The sequence below is a fragment of the Notechis scutatus genome, chromosome Z (assembly GCF_049901735.1).
Source record: "Notechis scutatus isolate UNSWTSFEM ecotype Mainland chromosome Z, rNotScu1.2, whole genome shotgun sequence".
NCBI lineage: Eukaryota > Metazoa > Chordata > Lepidosauria > Squamata > Elapidae > Notechis > Notechis scutatus.
The window spans coordinates 134203224-134227270 of NC_142025.1; the positions used below are offsets into that span (position 1 = coordinate 134203224).

Consider the following 24047-nt stretch of genomic DNA (forward strand, 5'->3'; position numbering starts at 1 on the left):
AATAAATTATGGAGTAAGTTTGTAATCACAAAGATATTTGTGTTTATTACGGGGAAGAGGATCAGAAGACAAAATATGTGGGAATACCAATCTGTGAGTAAAGGTGTCTTGAAGATTGTGATGGGCTGGTCAGGCTTGACACTCTGAAGGTCTAAGTGAATCTCAGTCAGCAGATGTCACAGGAGTGAGGAAGGGGTAGATCACAGCTAAACATACCGATACAGCTGACTTCTCCAGTACACAATAATCCTAGAAGAAAGGCAGAATTAATGTCTCTCAAAAATCTTCACGAGGTGTAGTTGTTTGTATCACCTTTGCTATGGAAGAAAATTTTAAACCTTTAAACCAAAAATTGCTTTCTAAGGCAGGCTGTTTGCAATACTTACGCGCCCATGATTACCAGGAATAACACTCCGCCCATACACAGGACAACAGCAACTCCCGTTCGAGCGATGTCTGGGTCCACCAACGGTTCCCCGAAGCGAAGGGCCAGGCGGTCTTGGTTATCAACTAAAGATAAAGAAACCGGATTTGGGTTCAAACAGCAAAGTGCAGCCACTTCTCCTTCCCAGGAGGGCTAAACTCCTATTCCAAGCAACCCTCATTTATTTCTTCCTTCAGAGCTTTTCTTTTTATTCCTTCAGAGCTCCTCATGCTTCCAAAATGGAAGGCAGAGATTTCTGCAAAAGCGCATCGTTCCGGAAAAAAGAAACTTGTGTCAAGACACAAAGGCTAATCTAAATAATAAGCAAGAGAGACAGGAGGCCTGCCACAAAAGAGGATCTTCTGACCTGAATTGGATGGGTACCTGTAGGAAATAATTAGATAATCTGGGCCTCGTTCAAATGTGGCAGAATTATATCAGGTACACACAAGAAGCCCTTAACTTAGGACCACAACTGAGCCCAAAATTTCTGTTGCTAAGCAAGACAGTTGTTAAATGGATTTTGGCCCATGTTATGACCTTTCTTGCCACAGTTGTTAAATGAATGTTAGTTGTTAGTAATATGGGTGTTAAGTGAATCTGTCTTCCGGGGAGGGGGGGAAGCTACCGGTTCTGCCTGGCTCCATAGAGACGGTAGCTCTGAAGAGCAGCAGACACCGAACCAGTTCGAAGTTTGCTGCTGTTTGGCCCACCCACATGCCCGGGCTCTTACCTGACCTTTATTTCCTGCTTTTTCAACCTCAGCTGCTTTGTGCGGCACAGCTGAGGTTGAAAAAGCAGGAAAAAAGAGGCTTGCCAAACGCTACACACCTGTGCGCAGCACCTGCCAGCTGTCCAGGTAGCAAAGCTGATGTTTTTTTGCAATTGTTTTATACACACGCATAGCACTCTGGCCGAACCGGTAATAACACCGGTTGAATTCCACCCCTGCTGTCTTCCACATTGACTTTGCTTGTCAGAAGTTTGCAAAAAGTGATCACATAATTGCAGGATATTGAAACTGCCATAAATAGGACTCAGTTGCCAAACATCTGAATTTTGGTCACATAACCATGGGGATGCCCCAACAGTCAAATGTGAAAAATTGTCATAAGTAGCGTTGTAACTTCAAATGGTTACTAAATGAAATATTGTAAGCAGTGCTGGTAATAGGAGTTCAACAATATCAGAAAGGTTCTGAGTTTGTTACTCCAACATGGGAATAATAGTGCCCCTCTTGCAGGATTGAGGTGTAATATTATCAGGTAATATACTGTAGTATAAAATCCTTTGAACATCAAAAAGCATAATAAAGTAGTTTGTTCAGGCCTGAAGAATTGCAATCTTTTAACGTGGTCAGATATATTAGGGTGCCTCAAAACCCTTCTTCCAACAATAACTGTGTGAAATAAATTATATTTTACATTATAAATCTTCAAATGTTTAAAAATCTTTCTGACCTCTTATCTGCTTGTAAGCAGAGCATCATTGTGCCCTGTTAATCCTTTTTTATATCGTGTCTGCATGAAACTGCTTTGATGCTATGGTTAAGTTTATAGTTGCTCCAAGTTAGATGCTCCAATTTTAAAAATATAGTTTTGCAATTAATACAATTAAATTACAATTCCTGCGGTAGAAATGATCTAGTACAGGGGTCTCCAACCTTGGCAACTTTAAGACTTGTGAACTTCAACTCCCAGAATTCATCAGCCAGCTGTGCTTCACTGATGATATGGAAATGTCCCAGGTCCTGTTAGTATCAGGCGAAAGCAACCAGAACCATTTCTGAAGAATCTCAGCAGGAATTTTATCGCTAGCCAACTATGTTACAAAACGTTTGCCAAACTGATTGCATTCCCTTGGGAACAGTTAAATAAAGCCTCAAGGATTCTGGAGAAGACCAAACGTGTGCCACTTCCTGCAGTGCAATGACTCCAAACTCAATCCCTTCTTAACTCCTCCCTCCAGCCTACCTGGAAATTCTACCACAGTTACCAACTTTAGGCTATTGGAGCGCCTCTCTCCCTGAAACGACCCACCTGAAATGACTTTGCCTTGGGCTGTCTGAAATAACCACACTTGGCTTCCACAGAGGTATTTGCCCTTATTATGCTGACTGGAACCTTCTAGAGCTTGATGGATCTTACATAGGCTCCTGACATACAGGAGTTTGGTATTGTTTTGAAAACGCACGAGGCCTGTGTTTCAAAAACAAGACTAGTGAAGACTAGTGATAGCTGAGCTATTCAGAAAGTAAATTTCAACCAGGAATAAAATCCAAAGTTTGCCAGATATGCAGCATGTTGTTAGTTCTATCAAGAAGTAGTAATCATGGGTGTTTGCTGCTTCTGCCATCAAGGGATTTTGATGGAGGAGAACACCCCTTTGTATATGCCATTTTGCCTACTCCCCAACTACACCTGAATTCTGTTACTCCATATGATGGAATGTAATTGCAGGAACGGGGGCTCCTTTACAGAGAGGAAAGAAACAGAGGAGCTGGGTGTTGCGTCGTGGCAAAGGAGACTCGTCCGTTCGTAGCCGGATGTCCGGCGCTGTTAGTGCATGCCTTATCCCTTGTTCTGCCAGGAACCCTTCAAATGTTATTGCCATGAATTGTGGTCCGTTTTCGGATACAACTAAATCCGGCAATCCATGTGTCGTAAAAAGTTTCCTTAGTTGTTTAATAACAGCTTCTGTTGTGGCTGAGTGCATGATGCTTACCTCTAGCCAATTTGAGTAAGCATCTACAACTATTAAGAATGTGTGTCGTTTAGTTGGTCCTGCAAAATCAATGTGTATTCTAGACCATGGTCCCCTAGGTGTTTCCCATTCGTGTATAGGTGCAGAAGGGGGTGTAGGTCTAGATTCTTGGCATCGTTTGCACGTTGCTACCCAGTCTCCTATGTCTTTATCCATCCCTGGCCACCCTACATAACTCCTAGCCAGGGATTTCATTCTGACAATACCCAGGTGACCCTCATGTAATAATTCAAGTATTCGTTTCCTTAATATATTCGGTATGACCACCCTATTCCCCCATAGTATATAACCCTTTAAGATTGATAGTTCCGTTTGTCTATTTCGAAACAGTTTAGCAGTCTCGTAGCTAGCAGTCTCTGGCCACCCTTTACCTACCCAATTTAAAATCCGCGCCAGGTTTCTGTCTCTCGCGGTTTCCATCGCAATGTCTGTTGCTGTTAAGGGTAGGTTTGCCAACTTCTTGATTTGAAGGGTTGATGTGGTTGGTGCAGGATCATCTTCTAAGTTGGGTATGGGGGAACGGCTCAGGGCGTCAGCGTGTGTTATGTTCTTTCCTGGTCGGTAGATCAAGTTGTAGTTATAGGCAGCTAGGAATTCGGACCACCTTGTCATTTGCGGTGACAGTATGTTAGGTGTAGCTTTGTTTCCTGTGAGGATTCCTAGGAGAGGTTTATGGTCTGTGACAAGTGAAAAAGGTCTGCCATAGATATACTCGTGGAAATGTTTTATTCTTGTTATTGCGGCCAATGCCTCTCTGTCAAGTTGGCTTTAATTCCGCTCCGGTTTAGATAGAGTTTTTGAATAGAATGCGATAGGTGCTTCTCTTCCATCGGGTAATACGTGGCTGAGTATGGCACCTATGCCGAATGGTGATGCATTGCATGTTAATGTTAGTGGAAGGGTCTCGCTGTATTGTATTAGCACACAGTCTGATGTAAGTAAGTTTTTTATTTCCTGGAATGCTGTTTCTTCTCATCGCCCCCAAGTCCAGGTAGCTTTCTTATCAAGCAACCTGTGCAGTGGTTCTGCTATCGTTGCTTTCTGTGGCAAGAATACATTGTAAAAATTAATAAGTCCCAAGAAGGCTTGCAAGTCTGTTTTATTTTTGGGTCTGGGAGCTTCCTTTATTGCTCTGATTTTTTTTTCAGTGGGATGGATCCCTTCTTTGTCTATAAGGTATCCCAGGAACTCGACTTTGTCGGTGGCTAATTGGCACTTCTCTTTTTTTACTTTACGTCCCGTCTCTTTAAACTTTTTAAAGACCTCCCTTAGGTGGTCTTTCAGTTGTTTTTTGTCCTTGGCTGATACTAATACATCGTCAAAGTATGGTACCACCCTCTTTATTCCTTGCAATAGGCGTTCCATTAAACTCTGGAATACCCCTGGGGCCACGCTAATCCCGAATTGCAGTCTGTTGCATTCGAATGCCCCCCTGTGTGTCACAATTGTTTGTGCTTCCGCTGTTTCTGGGTCAACTGGTAATTGTTGGTAGGCTTGCGCAAGGTCCAATTTTGCGAAGATTTTACCTCCCCTATAGAATGTAATAGGTGCTATACCACCGGAACTGGGTATGCGCTTTGCTGTAGTGCGTGGTTAAGGGTTGCTTTGTAGTCCCCGCAGATATGTACTGACCCATCTGGTTTAATAGGGGTAACAATTGGGGTTTCCCACCTTGCGTGGTCTATTGGTTCTAAGACCCCCTGTGCGATAAGTTTATCTAATTGTTCATCAATTTTTGGTTTTAACGCGAAAGGGACTCGCCTCACCTTTAGTCTTATAGGGGCTATATTTGGATTTAAATTAAATGAGATAGGGGACCCCCGGTACTTGCCCAGTTCTCTGTTGAAGACGTCCTGGAATTCTTTCATCAGGTCCTCTTCCCAGTCTGTCTCAGTAATGCTGTTTATTCCTGTTATTTTGATTCCTAATGGTGCAAACCATTCGAGTCCCAATAGGCTGGGTCAATTCCGGTCGACTATTGTTAATGGGAGGACTATAGTGTGTTTTTTGAATTTAACTTTGAAGTGTCTGGTACCTACTACAGGAATTCTGTTCCCCTGATAGTCCTTTAGTGTGAGCTTTTGTATTTCAAGTTCTCTCTTGTTTATATCAGGTATTAGTCCTTTTAGGGTATTCCACGATACCATTGATAAATACGAGCCTGAGTCCACCTCCATCTTGCATGGCTGGCCTTCTATGGTGACTTGTACATGTACCTTTTTGCATTGGTTGAGTTTGAGTGCCCAATGGTTATTGTTTGATGTGTTTCCTCTTTTCTGTCTGCTTCTTTTCCTTGCTTGTTTCTGTTCTCTTGACTCCAACGGCTCCCTATTTGCCTCTCTCTGGGTGGGGGGCGGTGGTGTTCCATCTTTGTCTAGGGCCATAGTTATTTCTTCTTCAGCATGCCCTAGCTATGTGTCCCCGCCGTTCACAATATCTGCAAATAGCATCGAAGAAACGGCATTCGGAATGTGGATGGTTTCCTCCACACCCGGCACAACAAAATTCTGACCTTCTTTCATTTCGCTCCCTTCTACCTTTTTCCTTCTTCTTCCTCTTCCTCTTCTGATAGGAATTCGATGTCCTCGTGGTGTGTTGTGGTGGTAAGTTTTTGAGTTTCCTCTGGTGTCTTATTGTGCGTTTGATCAGTGGCTTTTTTGGTTTCCTTTGGTATTTTATTCATTTGTCGCATTGTGGCTGTCGATTTCTGTGTGGCTTCAGCTGCGATGGCTTCTTCTATTGCCTCTTTCAGTGTTATCTTAGGTCTTGTTAGTAATCGACCCTGTAGTGTACGGTCCTTTAATCCGAGGACCACGCGGTCCCTCATGGCTTCATCTATGTTTAGAAATTCGCATGCTCCACCAATGTCTCTTAGTGCTGCAACAAAATCTCCAATACTCTCGTCTTCCTTTTGATCACGCAGATAAAACTCATGTCTTTTGATGAGGCATGAAATGGTTGGTGTGTAGTGGGCTTGCAGTAATTTCTCTAGGTCCGTCCATGCCATCGTCTTTACATCAGTGGGTGCCGCTAATGCCTTTGCCATTTTGAATACCGCAGGACCACAATGGGTGAGGAAAACGGCTCTCTTTCTATTCTCGGATATTTCGTGGAGGTCGTTCCCTTCTAGGAACATGAGGAATCGGTCGACGTACGATTCCCAGTCCTTGGTTGTCAGGTTGAATGGTGCGGGTGGTGAGTTGTTCCTGGCCATTTCATCCCGCTCGGTCCTCGTTGCCACGTGCTCAACTGGGCTCCTTTGTCTCAGTGTCCCACCTTTGTTGCCAGTGTTGCATCGCGGCAAAGGAGATTCAAGCCCCAGTTGACCTTTCGATTACTTTATTTCCTTCTAGAATCTGAACACGGAGAAACCGCGGCAGCCTTTTTTATAGCCGGCTACTCGCGGCTTGTGGCCAATGACGGCTCTTCAAATCTCCCGCCGCTACAGACCAACCCATCATAGGTAAGTATGTTAGGGCAAGGATGAACCCTCCCTAGCAGTTCACAGAGTCTATCTATAATTAGCAGATAGTTGCTTTAGTCTGGCAAGATTCTGTCTGTAGGCGAATAACAATAATGAAACTACTCAGAAGTAACTCCATGCGTTCTTGGTTCTTTGGGCCTGATCCTCCTTTTGCTCAATACCACTAAATGACAGGGTTTGCTCTTTATTGATTGCTCTCTCCCACTTTGCCCTCCCCTACTCCTTCTCCTTAGCATCTGTGATCTGTCAAGCTACTTTTGGCCATGGGTTTAGGGCTCCTCCAGAAAAGTGCTAGACTCATGTTCAGAAGCAGCCCAGGTAACAGGCACAGAGTATTTCTCAGCTGTGACTTGTTGGTTAGACAATTTGAGAGGTGACTTGACCAGTTACTTTATAAGCAACAATCTGCACTAGCCCAACCCCATTCCGCTATACATTAAGGAGACCAATTGCTATCAGAGATGAAACCGTGCAAGGGGGAAACAAAGAAAAGGGAATCCACCAATTATTTTACTGAATTGGCTTCCACATTAAAATAATTAATACAACTCAGCAAATTAATTACTGAAGCAGAATAGACCTTGTCAGTGAGGGCAGGGAAATTTATGCTGGCATGCTGTTTTGCTATCACATGCAATTGTAAAGTAGTTTAAAATGGCAGTCTGGTTATGTCCCCAAAACAATTGTAAGTGCTGCCCTCTGCTGATCAAAGCAACACACAAACAGGCTTTGAACCAAATCCCATTTTTCAGTCATTCTCTGAAACATCTGCAGATGACGTTCATGGCTGGCTTCCAACCAGCAAAGTCAATGGGGAAACCTGCAGGAGTTGTGAGTCTCAGTCATGTGATGTTCAGTCATGTGACATTGCACTTAATAACCCTGAGTGATTTGGTCAATCACTGCGGCTGATGTAAGTCAGCATGTTCATGTGGCATTTCGCTTTACGACTGCTTCACCTAGTGAAGCTGCTGTCCAAATTGCAGTTGGGAAATGAGGACTATCTTAAATTCCAACTTTACTTACCAAAGCACTGACTTAGTGACAAGCAATACGCTCCTGCTGGTAGGCATCTTTTGCAATTAATTACTTCATATGTCAGTGATCCTGCAAGGGTATTGGAGGATAGAGAAGGAAAGCGTGAGAAATTAACTTTTAAAATCGCCACACAAGGAATGACTAGCACAAGATAACCTACCTACTCTAACCCCAATTCATGCAACACATGCGAGCAGCTCAAGACAATAAATGGGCCCAGCCAGGCCCAAAGAAAATGAAACAAATTCAGCCAGGACTCTGAACTTGTGTTATAAAAGTAGCAAGGGTATTCACAGGATGTAGCCCAACGATCAAAAAGGCAGCTGCAATTGTGAGATTGAAGTTCTGGTTTGTTTGTTTTTTAATCTTTGAACAATTTTCCCCCTTTCTTTTAATATTTGATATACAGACAATATGCCAAGAGTGCTCATATTTTTTTCCTTTTGTATGTTTTGCTTAGTATTGTCTGTTATTTGTACATCTTTTTTTGTTTGTTTATGGTTTGGTTTGTTCTTAATTGGATTTTTTGGTATTTGGGCGTATTTTTCTTAAAAAAAGGTAATTAAATCATCCCCTCAATCCAGATGTTCTGTCCTGCAGAATATTCTCTGCAGCAACATTCCAATGAATAAATCCGGGCGGGAAAAAGATATAAGACAAAGTTTCAACATGTAATGAATCTGGGAGCCTTTCCAGATCAAGGTTGTAAGTTGTGACAGTTGCAATTTTATGACCTCTTTTGTGGCGGTCTAAAGCAAACACTGCAGTCATAAAACAAACTGCTGCTATGGTTCGTTATGGGCGTGATGCTAAAAACGAAAGTATGTGCTGGCTTTGGGAAAACTAAAAAAAATGTGGTCACGTGACCACGAAACACTGCAAACAGCAATAATGTGGCTATGTCGCCAAGCACCTGGAATTCCATCATTTGATCATGAAAGTGGCTCAACTGTTGGAACTTCAGAACTAACTTGTAAGTAGCCTCAGGGTATGTCTGTTATCACTTTGAATAGTCGCTAAGCAAGTGGTCATAAACTGAAGACTATTTGTACCTCTATAATTTAGTTCCCTTTCCCAAATGTGCCACCCTAGACCTTGGTCTGAATTGCCTCTCTTTATGGATATTTCTTTAGATTAAATCCTTGGCTAGACATAATATAAGAACATAAGGATGAGGACTTTGACAGATAAATAGAAGAGTAATTACCTAGGCAAAGGTGCTATATTTCTTTAAAAGAATCTTGAAAAATGAGATAACATTCAGAAGTGGTATCAGCAGATATGTCCATATTTCAATGAAGTATAAGGACAGACTTGCAAGTTTTTGTTATTGTAGTCAATCTCAATAAAAGTAGTTTTAATTTTCCTGAGGAGCTAGCAATAACAGTTGCACTTAGACTTATATACTGCTTCAGAGTGCTTTAAGCCCTCTCTAAGCAGTTTACAGAGTCAGCATATTGCCCCCAACAATCTGGGTCCTCATTTTATCAGCCTTGCAAGGATGGAAGGCTGAGTCAATGTTGAGTCGGTCAAGATTGAACAGCTGGCAGTCAGCAGTCTTAGCCTGCAGTATTGCATTCTAACCAGGGGTGGGATTCTACCAGTTTGCACCTATTCGCTAGAACCGGTTGTTAACATTCTAAGCAGTTCGGAGAACCGGTTGTTAGAAGAAATTACTGGCCTAATCCTGTAAGGAAGGCAGGAAGGAAACATTCTGGTGTTGCTTACAGAAACTGCCTCTCCGTTAACCCTTATTACATTCTTGGCAGGACTAGACTTCCTGTCTCAGGAATGTCTCTGGAGTTTTTTCCCCTCCTTTGCTGGTACTTTGCTTGTGTGGAGTGACCATTTAAAGTTACAATGGCACTGAAAAAAGTGACATGACCATTTTTCACACTTACGACTGTTGCAGCATCCCCACAGTCATGAGGCCAGGCGAGGAGATGCGTGCCTCGATGTGAGTGATATTGAGTTGGCCACACCCAGCCAATAACATGACCACCAAGCCATGTCCACCCAGTCACATGACTACCAAGCTACACCCACCATCTAAGCCACGCCCACAGAACTGGTTGTTAAAAAATTTGCATCCCACCCCTGATTCTAACCACTGCGTCACCACGGCTCTTGATTCCCTGGTCTACCTCATCTAATAGGGTGGACACCTAGATATCGCCTTGGGTCAATTCTCCACCTTGTTCAATCTTCTCCAACCTGGTATTTTCTTTTGTGACCATAACAAAAAATATTAACCATGTAGTCTGAGATTTCTAGAAGTTCCACATCTAAAGTTGGGAAAAGCTAATCTAGCTCATATGGATTGGCTCCCCCGCCTCCATTACCCTCCAGCAATTCTTTCTTCCTTTTGCTGTTCTGTTGTGGTTTGTCACTATTTGATCCACATGTGTTCAAGATAATTTCCTGCACACTTCTGTTTTTTTCCTTAATCCCCTAGGGGCCACCCCTGAGCTTCTCCCAAGCCACATCCTCTCCTCATTATTCAATCACGCAAGCTTTTATCTGGCAAATTCTTGTTCCACCCACCCACTTAAAACCAAGCAACTTACCACATATTTTTTCATCACAACCTACAAGGAAAGAGATTCCAAAAATGAATGCCCATGCCTCGAATCATACATCCTCTGTAGATTTTTCTTCACATCCAAATTGTTCCCACATTCCCTTCAGTTGAAGCATCAAATGTTACAGTTGTGCAGAACCAAATTATGAACCTTTTATAACTTTTCAATCTGTGTAACTATGAAAAATAGTTTGTACAGGTAGTCCTTGACCTACAACCATTCGTTTAGTAACTGTTCAAAGTTACAATGGCACTGAAAAAAGCTCACATGACAATTTTTTATGCTTACAACCCATTGCAGCATCCCCGTGGTCATGTGGTCAAAATTCAGATGCTTGGCAACTGGCATGTATTTATGACAGTTGCCGTATCCTGGGACCATGTGATCACCTTTTGCTTCTGCCTAGCAAAATAAATGGAGGAGCCAGATTCACTTAACAATCACGTTACTAACTTAACAACTGTAATTATTCACTTAACACCTGTGGCAAGAAAAGTCATAAAATGGCGCAAAACTCATTTAATAACTATCTTGCTTAACAACAGAAATGTTGGGCTGATTGTGGTCGTAAGTCAAGGACTACCTGTATGTTTGAAAACTTTCATTTAAATATTCCTATGTGCCCTTAAAGTTGTCCAGGAATTTTTTTTTCGGTGAGAATATTCAGATCGGCAACAGCCTCATAGAAGCTCTGAAAGGCACTGTCCAGGATAAATATTACAAACCGTTTTTTAAAAATATAATTAGGAATTATGTTCACTGCAATGTCTAGGGACAGTTTATTCCATATGTTAATGCTATATTGTGTCAATTTTTTTTCTATTTGAATGACAGAATAATAATGATTTATTAATTTTTTTATGCTGCCCAAGTCCCACCAATGCTGGGTGGTTTACAAATTAAAATAATATGAACAAATGTAGCCTCATTTATTAATTTCTACACATCGCCCATAATTTTAATAATTTAATTCATTTGGATACCAGTAATTAATGTTAATTTTAATTTATCTTGACAATACTTTACTGTCATTTTTAAAACTGTTTTAGCTATAAAAAGAATCAAACAAACTCTAGAACAATTAAAAAATACGTTTTTCAGTACCTATATTCTTTCCTTCCATTAGCCCTGTTCTAGTCATTTTAGTTTCTAAAACTTGATTTTATATATATTTATATATATATGTGTGTGTGTGTGTGTGTGTGTGTGTGTGTATGTATATGTATATGTATATATGTATGTATGGTATTCAGCTTTGTTCGGGTATTTTCCCACGTCATTATAGTTGTGCTTTTAAAGTTGTAGCAACGTTTCGGCAGAATCTCATCTGCCATCATCAGGCTTCTGTATGATGAGATTCTGCCGAAACGTTGCTACAACTTTAAAAGCACAACTATAATGATGTGGGAAAATACCCGAACAAAGCTGAATACCATACATATAGATACCCGCGAAAACTTAAGAAAACAGTCTGACTCACAGACGAACACAATACAGAAGCCTGATGATGGCAGATGAGATTCTGCCGAAACGTTGCTACAACTTTAAAAGCACAAATATAATGACGTGAGAAAATACCTGAACAAAGCTGTGTGTGTAAGAAAACAAATATATATATGTGTGTGTAAGAAAACAAATATATGTTTTCTTATATATATAAAATCAAGTTTTATATATGTGTATATAAATATATATGTGTATATAAATAGCACACACATACTATTCCTCTGATTAAAGGGTCTGCATAGATGCTCTGTGGATCATTTTATTGCCTTTTATAATTATGCATATATACATCCATATCTTTTACCAGTATTATGAAATAACAAAAGAAAGGACAAACAAGATTTTCAGATTAGAAAAAGAATTCCTAAAGCAGGTGACCAGAAATCAGGAAAGATCCAAAACCTTCTATCTGGTGCTTCTTTAAGGCTTTTTTGAGTTTCATGGTTGTCTTTCTCCGGAATTCCACCAACTTTTCCAGCAGATCCTCATCTGCAAAAATACCAAGAATTTCTTTTTTTAGAGGGGAAAGACTGGAAGATAGATGGTAGATATATTGACAGATAGACAGATGATGGATGGCTAGATGGATATAATAGATAGATAGATAGATAGATAGATAGATAGATAGATAGATAGACAGACAGACAGACAGACATAGAAATGATGATGGACAGACAATCAGATAGATGATAGATTAGGGGTGGTATTCTATTGGTTAGGACCAGTTCAGTAGAACTGGCTGTTACGATTCTCTGTAGTTCGGAGAACGAGTAAATCGGGCCCCTGGCTGGCTCTGCCCCTCTCCACCCACCACTCCCCTCCTGGCCTAGTCAGTCCTTATTGCTCATGCGCGACATCATGCACATGCACGACATCGCTGACTGCATTCTCCCCCATCGCCCCGCCATGTCCAGTCACTCCTTATAGTGCATGTGCGTGACAGCGCTGCCTGCATTTTCCTGCCTGCCGCCATCGTTTTCTGCAGCAGCAGCCAGCCAGCCATCACTGCCTGCCTTCCGCCACCCGCGGCCCTGCCTGATTTGGGTAAATGAGGGCTCTGCAAGCCCCGGTCGCCATCGCCGCCAGCCCTGGTCAAGTGCCAACTCCTGGGCCACCCAGTCGCCCTCACTACAGCAAGTTCTCCAGTGGACCCTGACATAGCTGGCCAGCCAACTTGCCTGCCTAATTTTTGGTAAGTTACTATTTATTTATTTATTTATTTATTTATTTATTTAGTATGTTTTGTTTTTATTATTCATAAAAACAAAACTAATACTAAAAATAAATAAATACATAAATAAATAAATAAACATTATTTTACTATTATTGTTACATGTTGATACTTCTGTAGGGAAGGAAAAACATAAATGTCAACATGTAACAATAATAGTAGTAGTGTAAAAAAAATGTATTTCTGTATTTATTTATGTTTTTAGTATCTGCTTTGTTTTATGATTAATAAAAACAAAACATATACTAAAAATTATTTAAAATGTTTATAATTATCAACCCTCTTTGTATTTAATTCATACATAGCAATGATGGTTCTTCGCCTAATTTCTATCTCTTATCTCTATCTGTCCATTTCTGCACATTGTAATATTTTTAAATTTTCATTTTCATCTATAGGGATCTCTTCGTATTTCCACATAATTCTAGCCGCTGTTAACATGTGTAAAATTAAAGATGTATTGTATTTCCTTTATTTATGTGAGTGCCAACAAAAATATTTCTGGTTTTAAAATTTAAATCTATATGTTGCTTTATCATTTTTCTAACCTTGACACTACATTCTCTTGAATAGCTACTTGAGTTGAGTACAAGCAGAGTCCAATACTGAACCTACTTCATATATTCCAGTTTTTTAAACTGAAGAATAAATTTCTGAAAAAGAATTCAGTATTGATCTGTGAATGTGTCTATAAATTTCATTCTTAATCTAACTTCTTAGATGATTTTATACTATATCTTTTTTGTACTATATACATCTGTATAAGGCTGTAAAAAGCTTCAGCATTTTTAAGATGCAAAGTCTAAAAAGCTTAGGTGACTAAACATGGCTTCGCCTGGCTTCTCTCTCTCTCGGCTATAGAGAGTGCATTCCATTAGGGACTGTTGGCCAGGTAAGTAGTCTTGGCTAGGAAAGATTTTTGTGCCACTACTGGCACAAAATATCAAACTCCCTTGGTTTAATTGTAATTCCATTTTAAGTGTTTATTTTTCAATTAATTAATTGTAATTATGAAAATATCAGCCATTCTTTTATATACATAGTATAACATCTTTTTTATAGACTGTCATTTTCAAATCCACTTTCAGCTCCGTCTCAGTCTTGTCTGGTGAAACTCGTTCCTCTTCCATAACATCTTTTAAACACTAACTAGCTATAGTGTTAGGCACTCTTAAAAATAACTGAATATTACTGGTCTCTGCTCCTCATCCACTTTCTTCGCTTGCCACTGCCTTCACCACTGAACTTACAACAATAATCGAGTCCAAACCACTATATTGTTGTATTGTTTTTTGTTGTTGTACTTTACCAGGATGAAAAGGCAAGTGAGTTTGACTGCTTTCTTCAGTAAGAAAACAAAAGGAGATCCAAAAGAGTCACAACCACAACCGTGGAGTCTGGGGAAAGCAGCACATCAGGTACACTGCAACCTGGGGAAAGCAGCGGCACATCATCTACACCAGGGGTCTCCAAACTTGGCAAGACTTGTGGACTTCAACTCCCAGAATTCCTCAGCCAATTTTGCTGACTGAGAAATTCTGGGAGTTGAAGTCCACAAGTCTTAAAGTTGCTAAGGTTGGAGACCCCTGATCTACACTGCAACCTGAGGAAAGAAGCAGCACATCAAGTACTGAAAGAACTGAGTCGGACATTGAAAGAAACCTTCCTGACTGCTGGACATTGCAGCAGTACAACAATTTTAAGGAGAAATATGATGGACTGGAAGTTTCCCAGAAAAAGTTACGTTGCAAATATTACAAAAGATTTGAGGTTTCAACAACAAAAGGGATCACGCAACAAAGGAATGGAAAAATTTCCAAACTGAGCCCTCAGGGAAGAATAAAAAAGTACAGCAAGCATCTCTTAGAAAAAAGTTGAAAGAGCATTTCTCATCTAAAGTTCACATCATTTGCAAACAGCAGTTAAAGCAATGTGAGCAGGATGTAATAAGTAAAGGACTGGATAAGATTACTGAAAAATATTTGGGTAATATGTGTAGAGTGTTTACTACAGTGTACAGTCTGGCACAAACGTGCAGACCATTTTCAGATATAGAAGATCTTATAGAATTGCAAATTAAAAATGGTTTAGATCTGAGAATAGGATTGCATTCACGTAAAACTGCAGTTGCAATAGTAGATTTCATTGCAAAAGACATTAGGAAACATTTATTTACCAAAATTATTGGAAAAAACTTGCAAAATCTGTTTGATCATTGACAAAGCCTCAAAATTATTGAAAAAACTTGCAAAATCTGTTTGATCATTGACGAAGCCTCAACAATATTTTCGAAACCAGTTCTTATACTGTACTTAAAAGTTGAGGATCCAGTTTTCTCACCAACAATTTTCCTTGAACCAGTAGAATTGGAAAAACAAGATGCAGAGATAATATATTGTTCAGTTATGGAAAGTTTGAATAACGTTGGGTTTCATAAGAACTATCAAAAGAAACATTTAATAGGATTTTGCGCCAATGGTGCCAGTGTTATGCTTCAGAGAAAATATGAAGTAAGCACTAGGATAGCCAAAGACATTCCAAATATCATAATATGGCACTGCTTAAACCATCATCTCCAACTTGTTTCAGATGATTTTATTACGGAAATAAAGCAAGTAAATCATTTTCAAATCTTTATTGATAAGATATAGTCTATTTTCCATCAATCCAATAAGAACCTAATTGAACTTAACAAAATTTCCAAATAACTTGAGATTGAAATTATAAAATTGGTAGAGTTTTTGGACCAAGATGGACTGCCTGTAGTTTAAGGTCAGCCCTAGCTGTGTGGCATGCTTATTCAGTGCCACATCAGTTTTTTTGTTCAAATAAATAATACTCAGGTATGGTGCCCATCTTTAAAATACATATTTTCTCACTGATTTGGCTATGATTGATATCCTAACTGAAATATCTCTTCTTTCTAATGCACTGCAAGTGAGAAATATAGACATTATAACCAGGGGTGGGATTCTACCAGTTCGCACCTATTCGCTAGAACTGGTTCTTGACATTCTAATCAGTTCGGAGAACAGGTTGTTAGAAGAAATTACTGGCCTAATCCTGTAAGGAAGGCAGGAAGGAAACATTCTGGAGTTGCTTACAGAAACTGCCTCTCTGTTAACCCTTATTACATTCTTGGCAGGACTAGACTTCCTGTCTCAGGAACGTCTCTGGAGTTTTTTCCCCTCCTTTGCTAGTACTTTGCTTGTGTGGAGTGACCATTCAAAGTTACAATGGCACTGAAAAAAGTGACTTATGACCATTTTTCACATTTACGACTGTTGCAGCATCCCCACAGTCATGAAAGGCCAGGCAAGGAGATGCGTGCCTTGATGTGAGTGATATTGAGCTGGCCACACCCAGCCAATAACATGACCATCAAGCCATATCCACCCAGTCACATGACCACCAAGCCACGCCCACCACCTAAGCCACATCCAAAGAACCGGTTGTTAAAAAATTTGAATCCCACCCCTGATTATAACAACTGAAAAAATTGTGGTAAGATCAATTAAATCATTTGAAATGCTTACAAAGGAAAGGGGTGCATATGAAAAAAAGGTTGATGGATTAATTACTTCAGAAACCTTTAAAAATATAAATGTTGTACAAAATCATCGATTTGTGGACTTCCTCGTGAAAGATTTTTAGAAAGCATTATAACTAATTTGAAGAAAAGATTGATGGATTGCGAACATTTTAAAATAGCTAGCCAATTTTAAGGCACTGATAAATTAAAAGTTCTCAATTATCTGGAGCCAGATTACTAGAACATTGAAGAAGTGGTGGTTCCTTGGAAAACAGCTGAAAAACAATTGGTTGCGTTTGGTGAAATTTTCCAATATGAAATTAATATTAATGATTATCACAATTTCATAGAAAATGTGTTAAAAGATTTGGAGAAATATGCAATTCCTGGCAGCATTAAAAAGGCTAGATATATTGTCAGGACAATTGCGGTCAGTTCAGCAGAAGCAGAAAGGGGTTTCTCGCAAATGAACATAATATGTTCAGAGAGCAGAAGTTGCCTAACGGTTTCCAATGTAACCAGTGGTAGGATTCAAAATTTTTTACTACCAGTTCTGTGGGTGTGGCTTGGTGAGCATGGTGTGGCTTGGTGGGTGTGGCAAGGGAAAGATACTATAAAATCTGCATTCCCACCCCACTCCAGGGGAAGGATACTATAAAATCCCCATTCCCTCCTTACCCCACTAACCTGCTTTCCAGCTCTGTTCTCCTGTGCAGGGCAACAAAAGTAGACCCAGCCAATCAGCTGGGGACTCAGGAGGCAGAGAATAGATGGAGACGGGACCAGTCAGAGGTGGCATTTTCTGGTTCTCTGAACTACTCAAAATTTCCGCTACTGGTTCTCCAGAACTGGTCAGAACCTGCTGACTACCACCTCTGAATGTAACGAACCTACTGACTATCAATCTAATTGGCCTATCTCTGCAAGAATGGGACCCTGTTATGAGCACATCACACAGCTGATGATGCTCATGTCAAACAAAAGAAAACTGTAAGTGAGGATGCCAATAAAAAAGCAATTTGGCAATACTTTAAATAACAGTTTTATTGTTTTTTTAAAGTTTTATGTTATGTAATAGTTTTTGGTTAATATTTTAAAACTTTGTTGTAACAAAAACTAGTTTTGTGTACCTTTTTGCTATTTAAGCATTAAAGACATGAAATAATAAACTACCTTTTGCTTTGGTATATATATTTTTTTATACTTAAAACGGTCATTAGGGCAAAGAAGGGTTATTGAGTTGGCCACACCCAGCTGGTCACATGACCACCAAGCCACGCCCACCCAATCACATGACTACCAAGCCATACCCAGCCGGTCATGTGACCATCAAGCCATGCCCAGCTGGTCACATGACCACCAAGCCACACCCAGCCGATCATGCCCAGTTTAGCAAAGGGGAAAAAAGTCCTGATACATCACGTGATACCGCGGTGACGAAGTGAGTTTGACATGCCTGATAGAGATGATAGACAGACATGTAGATAATGGATAGAGCAATGATAGGGAAATATGTGTAACTACTGCTGGGGTTCTCACCTGTAGATTTGGTTAGAAGCAGTTTTTCTGTTGTGACCTTCACCTCTTGCAACAAGGCATCAACCATCGCTTTAACTGGGAAGAATAAGAGGCAGTCAAAACAGATGGAAAAAAATACTTAGATTTTAAAATATGTTTTTAAAAGGTATGGTACAGTATAACTCAGAGGTGGGTCATACTTTAGTGGTGGAGGAAACTTTGGGGAGGAAAGAGTAAGGCTTAGCTTTAGGTGGAGTAAATACAAAGGGCATAAAAATACCTAGGATTATCAGGGATGTTGTTTTTTTAAGATCATAGCAGAGATACACAAGTTTCTTAGGCCAAAGTCACACACATTTCTGCATGCAGTGCAAAACATTCTAAATTTAATTTAACTGAGCTATGCATTTAATTAAAATTAAATTTAAATTAATTAAACATTCAAATTAAATCTAAATTAATTAAATGTTAAAAGTAAAGTAAAATTTAAACATTAAAAAAATAAAATGAAAAATATATTAAATAATATTTAAACAGACAAATTAAATACTTTAAAGCATATGAAATTAATTATTCACCTCCCCTTTATGAATAATTCTCTTGAGTAAAAAATATTGTAAATCCCCAAATTATTTTTCTGTATTTATGCAGTCTTTGCAGTCTCAGATTGTAAACCCTTCACAGTGTTTGCATTTCTCTCCTCAGAGCAGTGGAAAATGGTATAACAATCACATATATTTTCCCTATCACCTTCTCAAGTTTGATAGTACATTTGGAAGGGCTCCTGAGTGAGGCTGGGGAAAAAAGAATTTTTCCTATCATTCCTGTACAGCTTAAAACGGATTTTATCATGTGAAAGTATACAATTTTCCTACCCACTGCAATATACAGCTTCAGAGGTGGTATTCAGCAAGTTCTGATCAGTTCTGAAGAACCAGTAGCAGAATTTTTGAGTAGTTCAGAGAACCGGCAAATCCCACCTCTGACTGGAGATTTTGCAGTATCCTTCCCCTGCCACACCCACAGAACCAGTAGTAAAAAAAATTGAATCCCACCACTGTACAGTTTCCTATTTATTTATTTATTTATTTATTTATATCCCACCTAAAATTGATTACTTTTACAAGTCATTCAAGTCAGTGAACATATCAAACACACTTTCCCCATAACAACCCCATGCAGTGTGCTGAAATGTGTGAGTAAATTGACATTTGAAATTAGAGAACAAGAAGATAAACAATTTTATATGATATGGGATTTGTTTTATCAATTGACAAAAAGACATGGTAATGTGATAGACTAGATAATTCTGTGATAGAAATTTAATAGATTGATATAAGACATAATATAGACATATTTAACCATTGGTTGAAAGTATAACATAAATTTTAAGATAAAATTTGGAATATCTCATATAAAATGATGGAATAAATAATTTAGTCATGGATGATTAATAACTGATAAATATATAAGCATATGTTAGTTTGACAATGTGAAAATTGATATAAACTGTGAGTAATGACTACAAAATACAGCACAAAAGGTTTGTAACCAACTGACACACTGTATGTATATAAAATGGAAGATGGTTTTATGTTTTTATGTTTAGTATGTGTACGTTTTTTTTTTAATAAAAACTATTTAAAAAAAAAAAACCTATGCAATAAGTAACTGGCCCAAGGTCACCCAGCTGGCTTTCATGGCTAAAGCAGGATTTGAATTCAAGCTATCTGCTTTCTAGATCAGTGCCTTAACCACTAGACCGAACAGGCTGTCATAAATTGCCATTTAAAAACCACATTCTTTCAATGAAGTTTCTGGTGTGAACATTAGCCCACCTTAACTCCCAGTTCTATCAATGTATGTTCCCTGTCCTCATATATTTCCATTTCTATGTCTCTCCTTTTTCTATTTTTATCTATTAGATTTTTTTTCTTACCTTGATTACTTTATGAATAACTCAAGGAGGTGAACATACATAATACTTCCTCCTCCTCTTATTTTCCTTGAGCCAAATTTGGGATTCTGAGCAAAATAGTCTGGCCTCGTTCATACAGAATTACTGCACATATTTGTGGCATCAGAATCATGTTTGTGACTGATGCCTTCCAATAGGATAAGCAAAATTTTCTTTATGTTACTTAGAGCACCACAAGAATGTCCTCCAGCCACAGCTTTACCTCCTGCTTCCATAGAGTCATAAATATAGGAGAAAACAAGGCAGAGATAGGGAGGCGGAATGTGTCATGAGTTTATTGCATTGCTATAAAAGATCCAAGTCCAGCCCATGAATTCTGTTGACCCTTATCTAGCTCCAATTTAGTGCTGTTAGTTGACTACATTCTTCCATATAGGCTTGAATAAATCTTCTACATCTGCAACTTTCTGAATGGTCGTGATTCTTTGCACCTGACTATAGGGTGGAAGGGACCTTGGAGATTTTCTAGTCCAAGCCCCTTCCAACTTGCCTTGACCCTAAGCCATGATTTGCCAAGACCTACCTGTCTGTTTTCCTTCCCATAAAAAATCAGTAGCCATAAAACAGAGAAGGACTTAATGCTTCCATTTCCATCTGTCATCACAGCAAAGGCTGGGTTCCATTAAGGGAGAAAAAGTTGTCTGTTAAGATGCTTTAGGCATGCTGAAGTCCCTGGGGATATGGCCATGATTCACTTATTCATCCCATGGATTTCAACACAATTGACTCAGCAGAGCTCCAATCCAGTAGTAATTATTTGTAGGGGTGGGGGGAATTGTTGTGTTGCATGGACACACCCAAGTTGGAGACCAAGGAACTGGCTGTGCCTGATGCTTTTTCAAAAAAGGCTTTGAATGAGGAATGCTATTGCATATTCTTTGTTTCCTTTTGATTTTTCCCTCCCATGGATATTTTATTGGATTTTGATGATTGTAAGCTGCCAAGAGTGTATCAATTTTGGTGGGCATAAATAGAACAATAAATAAGCTAGAGCCTGCAAACAATCCAGCATGTGTTATTTTATTGACACACCTGTAGAGATATTTGTAATACCTACATCCTTCCTCTTTTACATCAATGCCCTGAAAGATCTGATATTGCTTATATATTCATCCTTTTTTTTTCCAAATTGTAAATTGTTTCTAACTCAGGTTGTAGCTAAATACTGTACAGCAGCTGCTGTGAAAATTGATGAACTGTCTCTGGCAATTGTAACATACTTTTTATATCAACCATCATAATTGCCTGTATTATTCTACCTTTATTTAATTATTCTTTAGCTGTTTTCAGTTATATTGTCTCTCTCTGGTCCTTGGTTGTAATAAAGATTAGTTCAATATAGTATAGCAATTTTTAAACGATCTGTAAAAGAGTTGACTCCTTTAAAGTTAAGAGAGGTGGTTGTATTTATATATGTATTTATTAGATATTTACCCACCTTTATTATTTTATAAATAACTCAATGTAGCAAATATATATAATACTCCTTCTTCCACCTATTTTCCCCACAACAACCACCCTGTGAGGTGGGCTAGGCTGAGACATAATGACTGGCCCAAAGTCACCCAGCTGTCTTTCATGCCTAAGGCAAAATTAGAGCACCCACTGCCTCCCAGTTTCTAATATTGTTAATATCTCTGGAACAAAGAAAGTTTGTTATATTTGTTCAGTGCATTTTTCCTTTTGGCACTTTTCATGGGTTTTGTCATTCCTTTCTTTTCTATTTATGTTAATTTGTATTTTAATATAGTCGAAACTTTATAAAGATATTATAAGAGAGAGAGGGAGGGAGGGAGAGGTGACTCTGAAATACTGACATAATGACAGATTTTTTTTCTTAATGGGGGAAGATTCTTGCAGTGATGCTGTCTAGGAGAAATAAGACCATTCAGGAAAAAAAATATTGAATAAAAATATTAATTTAATATTGATATTTAGAAACAATTCTTCTAACTAGCTATGTTTCCAGGGATGTGTCACTAGGTGCAGATTTATAGTCCCTGTGCTGTCCAGCCAGTTATAGTTAATGGGAATTGGTATAGTTAGTTAGTAATTGCGAGCTGTCCCCTTAAGGGAATGCATCATGGTAAATGTAGTTAAGGTATCCTGGGAAATGTAGTTCATGTACTAGCTGTGTTTCCAGGGATGAGTCACTAGGTGCAGATTTATAGTCCCACGGGCAGAAACTGCCAAATTCAGCATCATGAATGAATGAAATCTTGTTTTCAACTTCCTCCACTCCTGTTCCTGATCTTATTTTTAGAAGGGGTGGGATGGAAAAAAAAATAAAAAACAGAAAAGAAAGATGAAGATGTGATGATAGAAGTGAAAATTTGGGGTTCAGTCCTAGCAGTGTTACTGTTTTTAAGATAATACAATTACAGGTAGTCCTCAACCTACAACCACAATTGAGCCCCAAAATTTATGTTGTTAAACAAGACAGTTAAGTGAGTTTTGTCCCATTTTACGACTGTTCTTGCCATCGTCGTTAAATGAATCATTGCAGTTGTTAACTTAGTAAGGCGGTCGTTTAGTGAATCTGGCTTCTTCATTGACTTTCCTTGTCAGAAGGTCGCAAAAGGGGATCACCTGACCTCAGGACACTGCAATCGTCATAAATATGAGTAAGTTGCCATGAAGTCTGAATTTTGATTGTATAACCATAGGGATGCTGCAATGGTTATAGGTGTGAAAAAATGGTCATAGGTCACTTTTTTCGGTACCATTGTAACTTGGGCAGTCGCTAAATGAACTGTTGTAAGTCGAGGACTACTTGTGTAGGTGGGAAGATACTGTATATCAGCAGTGATGCCACTAGCCAATAGCCCCCCCGTGAGCTCCCTGTACTACATTTCATGAAGCAATTCACAATCTGCTGAAAGAGGGTGACAAAGCCGAACTATTTTCCTAGCTGCAAACTGTATCCATGCACAGAAAGACATCTTAATCATTGCTGTGTAGAAGCAAAGGGGGCTCTGCATTAGTTTTATTTATTTATTTATTTAACAAATGTATATAGGGGGCCCTACTTACATCTAGGTGCTGCTAGACGGCTTACAAAATTTTTAAAAATAAAAGATATAATAAAAATCTAATTTAAAAAAAAAAACCACCCCCACCTCCATAGCAGCAATATTACAATCAAAACTGCCATTTAATCAGCTCCCTCTCTATTTGTGGCCCCCAGAACTGCTGACAAAACCATGCTTTGCCTTTCAGAAAAGCAACAGGGTTGGGGGAATGAGGTTCCATAGAGAGAAAGGGCCACCACCGAAAAGCCCCTTTTTTTTTGATCCCAGCAGATGTACATTTCTAATTGATAGGATCTGCAACATTCTCTGCCTTCCCATCCTGGTGAACTGGGTGGACATAATAGGAAAGAGGCAGTTCTTCAAGCAGCTTTTAAATCAGGGATGTCCAACCTTGGCAACTTTAAGACTTGTGGACTTTGTCTTCCAGAATTCAGCATGGCTGGGTGGGGAATTCTGGAAGTTGAAGTCCACCAGTCTTAAAGTGGGTCGCTTACTTTAAATGAAGAAAGGCTCAGAGGGTAGGGCCGACTCATAAGCAAAGGATTACAGAGCTGTACCTGCCAATCCCGAAAACTGGCTAGTGGCATAATGCAGGAAAAAATCCCCTTCAAGGCCTCTGAGTAGGGCTTCAGCCCGTGCCTTCAAGCGAGTGTCCCGCATCTGTTTTGGAACAACGTCAGTCCGGAGCTTAGCTATATTGCTCTTAAATTCTGTGTCACATTGTAAGCAGGCCCGGATTCTGGTGGGAATCCATACCAGGAAGAGCAGTGAAGAAAACCCTAGTCGCGGCATGACTGAATGTGCGCAAAAGGTACCAGAGGATTGCAAAGTTCTGCTGCTCGTGACATCAGAATGGCATAAGCAGAACATTATAAAGAGCCTCGGTGGCGCAGTGGTTAAAGTGCAGTACTGCAAGTTATTTCTGAGGACTGCCGGCTTCCTGCAATTTGGCAGTTCCA

At 39.4% G+C, this 24047-nt stretch overlaps 1 protein-coding gene across 1 annotated transcript; it reads right to left on the reverse strand.

The window, feature by feature from the left end:
• Positions 1 to 88: 88 nt before the first annotated feature.
• Positions 89 to 23880, reverse strand: IZUMO2 (IZUMO family member 2). The gene is made up of 7 exons (XM_026682414.2): positions 23646 to 23880; positions 18100 to 18174; positions 12200 to 12286; positions 10277 to 10297; positions 7698 to 7778; positions 387 to 510; positions 89 to 249 (listed from the first exon to the last, which is right to left on the reverse strand). Exons 1-7 carry the CDS (start codon positions 23878 to 23880, stop codon positions 207 to 209), a joined length of 666 nt encoding a protein of 221 aa, XP_026538199.1. The 3' UTR covers positions 89 to 206.
• Positions 23881 to 24047: the final 167 nt, after the last annotated feature.

Excerpts from the sequence above, each read along its gene's own strand:
- IZUMO2 (XM_026682414.2), bottom strand. The coding sequence starts at position 23,880 with ATGCCGCGACTAGGGTTTTCTTCACTGCTCTTCCTGGTATGGATTCCC. Across the intron at positions 10,298-12,199 it reads AAAGAAGCACCAGATAGAAG|GTTGTGATGAAAAAATATGT; the intron begins GTTTTGGATCTT and ends CTTTCCTTGTAG. Across the intron at positions 7,779-10,276 it reads TTGTGATGAAAAAATATGTG|GATCACTGACATATGAAGTA; the intron begins GTAAGTTGCTTG and ends ATACCCTTGCAG.